The sequence below is a fragment of the Mus pahari genome, chromosome 1 (genome assembly GCF_900095145.1).
Source record: "Mus pahari chromosome 1, PAHARI_EIJ_v1.1, whole genome shotgun sequence".
NCBI classification, from domain to species: domain Eukaryota; kingdom Metazoa; phylum Chordata; class Mammalia; order Rodentia; family Muridae; genus Mus; species Mus pahari.
Window position 1 is genome coordinate 116,100,524 of NC_034590.1, and position 5,111 is coordinate 116,105,634.

Consider the following 5,111-nt stretch of genomic DNA (forward strand, 5'->3'; position numbering starts at 1 on the left):
ATATATATATATATATATATATATATATATATATATATATATATATATATGTGTGTGTGTGTGTGTGTGTGTGTGTGTGTGTGTGTGTGTGTGCATGTGTGTGAAGGACCAAGATTGATGTTAGCGATCTTCTTCAACTGCTCTTCCATTTTATTCTATGAGGTAGGGTCTTCTGAACCCAGAGCTCACCCATATTGCTAGTTTCACTAACCAGTTTGGTTCTGGGAACCCTAGTCTCTGCCTCCCAAGGCTCTACCTATAAGCAGTTCACCATACCCATTTAGAATCTAAGTAAGTTCTGGTTATGGGCACTCTCAGCCTAGGCTGATCTGGACCTCATTATATATACCAGGCTGACCTCAGATTCAAAACAGTCCTCCTAACCTTGGCCTCCCAAGTGTTGTGACCCAACATGCTTGGTCTGAACTATCACATTATTAAAATTGTATACCTATATAACTGATAAAATCTAAAACAAAGGAAGTTGTGTGTTTCAAGAAATTAATGGCTGGGCAGTGGTGGCACACACCTTTAATCCCAGCACTTGGGATGCAGAGGCAGGTGGATTTCTGAGTTCGAGGCCAGCCTGGTCTACAAAGTGAGTTCCAGGACAGCCAGGGCTATATTGAGAAACCCTGTCTCAAAAAACCCTCCCCCCCCAAAAAAAAAAACAAAAAGAAAAGAAAAGAAAAAGAAAGAAATTAATGAAGTAGATCTCTACATGCTAACATAAAACACTGACCACTTTACTAAAAAGCACATGAGACTATAATATACCAATTACGTTTCTTTTTTTTTTTTCTTTTTAAAATTTTTTTGAGGTAGGGTTTCTCTCCATAGCACTGTCTTGGAACTCATCCTATGGACCAGGCTGGCCTAGAACTTAAGAGAGGAGTCTCTACCTCACAAACGCTGGGATTAAAGGTATGTGCCACTGTTTCTTTAAAAAGCCAGTAACTGTGCACACATACACAGAAAAATCTAGAATATATACTGAATGTTAACTATTTTGAGAAATCAAATAACTAGAAAGTCTTGCTCTCCAAATATGTTTCTGTAATGACACACTATGCCAAGTGCATATCACCTTTTTTCTTGATAGATTACAAACATAACTACCGGAAGATATATAAATGCAAATGCCATCTATGCCTGACACGTTGAAGAAGTCCATTACACTCAAAATGCCCATGCAATGGGGTTTGGGGATAAAAATATACACCATCATTTGTTTTATTTTTACCCCCCTTTATTTTTGCCCCCCTTTTTGCAATTGCCAAAAAAGGTAAAATCGATATGATTTTGTTGTGAAAAAGATAAAACTAAGAGCAAAAGTAAAATTGTTTTGGGGAAATTTTAATTTAAGAAAGCTATAATCCTATTTATCTTCCCTATATTGCACACTTACAAATATAATACCGAATATCTATTAAAAGTCATTTCGCTTTATAACTACACTAGAAATGAGACTGTGACAAACTAAAATTTTTATACAAACTATGATATGCATCACATAAAAAACCAAAACAGATAATTCACTTACTAGTTATTATGCAATGCAGAGAATCTGGCAGGTGCTTAGAACATAATGCTTCTATGGAAATCACTAGTTGCCCATCCAGCAATGTTTCCTTTGCTGCTCCTGCTTCACTTTTCCAGTGGATTATTAAATATCTTAAAATCTGAAAAGAGCACAGTTCAGATAAAACATAATCTTTAAAATCATGGTCCTAGCAAATTTGTATGATAAAGTTAAAACTCTATTATAAAATACTGTATTCCTGCTTATGAAATGACAGAGTTACATTTGCTCAGATCATGGCATCTAAACACAAAAAATACATAAGTAGACAGTATAATTCAATATATTGCACACCAAGACAGGAAATTAAGAAAATAAGTTGCTGGGTAAGTTCACCTAGAAACAAAAATTTAAAAAAAAAAGGACTGTAATTTGTTTTTATTTTCTTGCCCAAATAAAAGCCAACTATGAAAAAGAGTGGTATCTAGTTATGAATTATCTTTGTCATTCATTAAATAAACATTTTTGAAGGTCAAAATAAGATAAATACTTAGCTATGTTATTTGCGAATGTTGGAAAGGGACTGGAGAAATGGCTCTAAGGTTAAGAGCACTTGGCTGTTCTTGCAGAAGACCAGAGTTCAGTTCCACCACCCATAGGGTACCTCACAACTTGGTCTGACAATGTGAGACCAAGCTGGCCTCAAACTCACAGATCCACCTGCCACTGCCTCCTAAATGCTGGGATTAAAGGCATAAGTTACCATAATGTCCTAAAATACTCATTGTTATGTGCATGAGTGTTTTGTCAGTATATACATACATTGACCATGTTTGTTGCCCATGGAGGTCACATGGCGCATTGCCACCAGCATGCTGGGAATCAAACTGTAGAAGGCCGAAAATCAACAAAACTCTTAGCCAACACCTTTTTTTTTTTTTTTTTTTTTTTTTTTTTTTTAAGGCAGGGAGCTCTGAGTAAACAAATTTGAGAAGTAAGATCCCAATTTGTACCAGAGATTATGAAGATGGTTTCCGGACACTTGTACAGTCTAACATCTTCCTTCACAATATTTCCTGTGCTCTCCCTGTTCAGATTTTTTTCCATTGCCTTTATGTGTAATGATAGCAGTTGGGAAAAGAATACTGACTGGTGGATGAGTCAGAGCCCTGGGTTCCATCCCAGGTTCTGTCATCTTGTAAAATCTAATCCCCCAACTTCCTTTGACGATGACAAAGAAGACACCAAGAATCAGGAATATTCTAAGTTATCTCAGAACCTATAATTCTGTATTCATTTGTGCAGTGTTCTTTAGAAAGCCTGGAGTTAAGTGTCCCATTAGGTAATGGCTGCCAAGTTTAGCAATGGTGTGAACACATGTAGCTAGCTGGCCCAGGTATTCATTCAATGCCATCTTCCAGAACTAAACAGTTCCCCCCTGTCCACATGTATAGGAATATGTATGTATGTATGTATGTATGTATGTACGTATGAGCCCTGGATTCAACCTTCCACACCTCACGGTGGCTTCCCCGAGAGAATATCACACCTTCTCCTACGGCTTGGTGCCCCTTTGCCTACCACCTGACCCCTTTCATGATGGCACATTGCCCTCTCACCACCGGTGGGTAGAAAACGCTAAAAATCCAGTTGGCCGACCTCCGAGCTTCCTCTCAGAATCACCCCAGATCTGGCATCACCATAGTTGGTGACCCTCCAGGTCCTCGGCTTGAGGTGGATACAGGCAAAGCCCGGAACACACCGGTTCCTCAGAAAGGACCCACGAGGCTGATGGGTGGTCCTGTACCTCATACCTCAGGCCCTTCCCACTGTCCCCAAAAAAGAGGGGTTTTAATTTGTCTAGCCATTCACGGCATTTTCTCCTCCACCTCAGGGAACTGCCAGAACCCTAAGCCCAAACTTCGAGGGTCTCCTCACAACGCCCTCCTCTCAGAAGTGTCTTTCTCTCCCTTCCCAGCATCACCTCGCAGACAGCCAAAGCCGTCCTCTCCATTCCGTAAGGAGAGCGGCTGCAGCTCTCGGGACTGCCAGTTGGTCACAACCTCCTCCTCAGCTAGGGCTTCGACCCGGGAGGGCGCCCACGCCGGGCCCGTCCCTTCCCGCCCGACCGCGCGTCCGCCCCGCCCCCAGCCCTCGCGCCTGCGCACTGCGGGAGCTGCGCGAGGCGGCCCGCATCCGTAGGCGGGTGGGCGGGAGGACAGGTGGCGCATCTGCCAAGGTTGGAGGCGAGCCGGGAAGAGGCCGGGCGGCGACAGCTCCTGAGACTTTCCCACGGTCTCGCCAAGACACGGCCCTCGGCCCTTTTCAAAGCGCTCTGTCCGCCCTTGGCGTTTTCCAGGGCTGCTCCCTGGAAAGCTGCGGCTGCGTAGTGCAGGATCCCCAAGCTGGCTCTAGACCCCAGATGGCTTTGCCTTCTGTTCTGCGGGCGGTGCCTGGGACCAGGCTCCACTTCCCACATCTAACAGAGGGAAATATGGGTGGCCAATTAAAACTGAATTTTAGGTGAACGATCTTTTTACCCCGTATTATGTGTGCCATGCAATAAGATTTGTTGCAAATACTAAGAAAATTATTTTGAAGTTCAAAACTGCAGGTACTATTGTGTATCTGGCAACTTGTCCCCAAGCCTCTCCCCAGTCTATTCCAGGAGGATCCTAGGAGCTGCCCAGTTCCCACCAGACCCTTCCTTCCCCCCCACGTTTGACTTCACAGAACGTGTGGCTGACAAGCAGCTCTGAGTGTCTCTAGCTGGAAGCAAGGGAGACAGTCCTACAGGCGCAGAACGGGTTTAGTGAGATGGACTCTTAGGCTCACAACTATCGGGAATCTGACAGATTGTTCCTTGGGCTGCCAAAAGAAGATGCTGGTGTGAGAGATTCTTGCCTGGCAACGAGTTACCCAAGGAGAAGGGTGGAACAGGGCGTTGGCCGCTTTCCTTTAGAGAAAATTCTTCCTCTGCAGAAGCTGGGATTAGACAGAACAGGCTGTGGCGCTGGCAGAGGGCCTGCCCAGTACACAACCTCGGTGCTCCTTTAAAGAACATGTCTCTTGGGACCTGAAGTACACCCTTTTCCAGTGCACTCAGAGCTCTTGCCCCTGGTCCCCAGCTCAGGAGTTCACAGCTAGAAATGCTGGAGAGGTGACTTTTAATTCTGGAATATTCATTTTAATCATCAGAATTGATAAAAAGCTGGCATTTGGGAAGTCGCTGGAGTTTTTCCCTCCTTTTCGCATCTCTTTTTAAAAATATTTCCCTTTGAAAATGTCAGCTCAGCAGAAATGCTCCTCTTTGAAAATACCACTGGAGATGAAGGGCAGAGGAACGATAGCTAATGGCAAAGTACTTCAGGTGAGTTGGTTGTCTTGGCTTCCAGTCCTCCTCCTTGGAATGAGCCTCAGGGATAAAGGGACAGGGAACACCCAACACTTTTCTATATGTAGGCATGTACCTAACAAAGGTGGCCAGGGAGAGAGTGCTTTCGATATTAAATCTAGATCAGAGTTGGGGGAGCCTTTGATATGAGGGTCCACCTTCAGGACTCCCGTGTCTTTTATTCATATAATAGGC

At 43.7% G+C, this 5,111-nt stretch overlaps 1 protein-coding gene across 1 annotated transcript in view; it reads right to left on the bottom strand.

Moving 5' to 3' along the window:
• The window catches only part of C1H11orf80 (chromosome 1 C11orf80 homolog), a 75,362-nt gene extending 71,361 nt beyond the window's left edge, over window positions 1–4,001 (bottom strand). Inside the window, 4 exon segments of the mRNA XM_021208657.1 lie at window positions 1,544–1,682; window positions 3,507–3,563; window positions 3,565–3,630; window positions 3,633–4,001. Coding sequence (XP_021064316.1) covers window positions 1,544–1,682; window positions 3,507–3,563; window positions 3,565–3,630; window positions 3,633–4,001 — 631 coding nt within the window.
• Window positions 4,002–5,111: the final 1,110 nt, after the last annotated feature.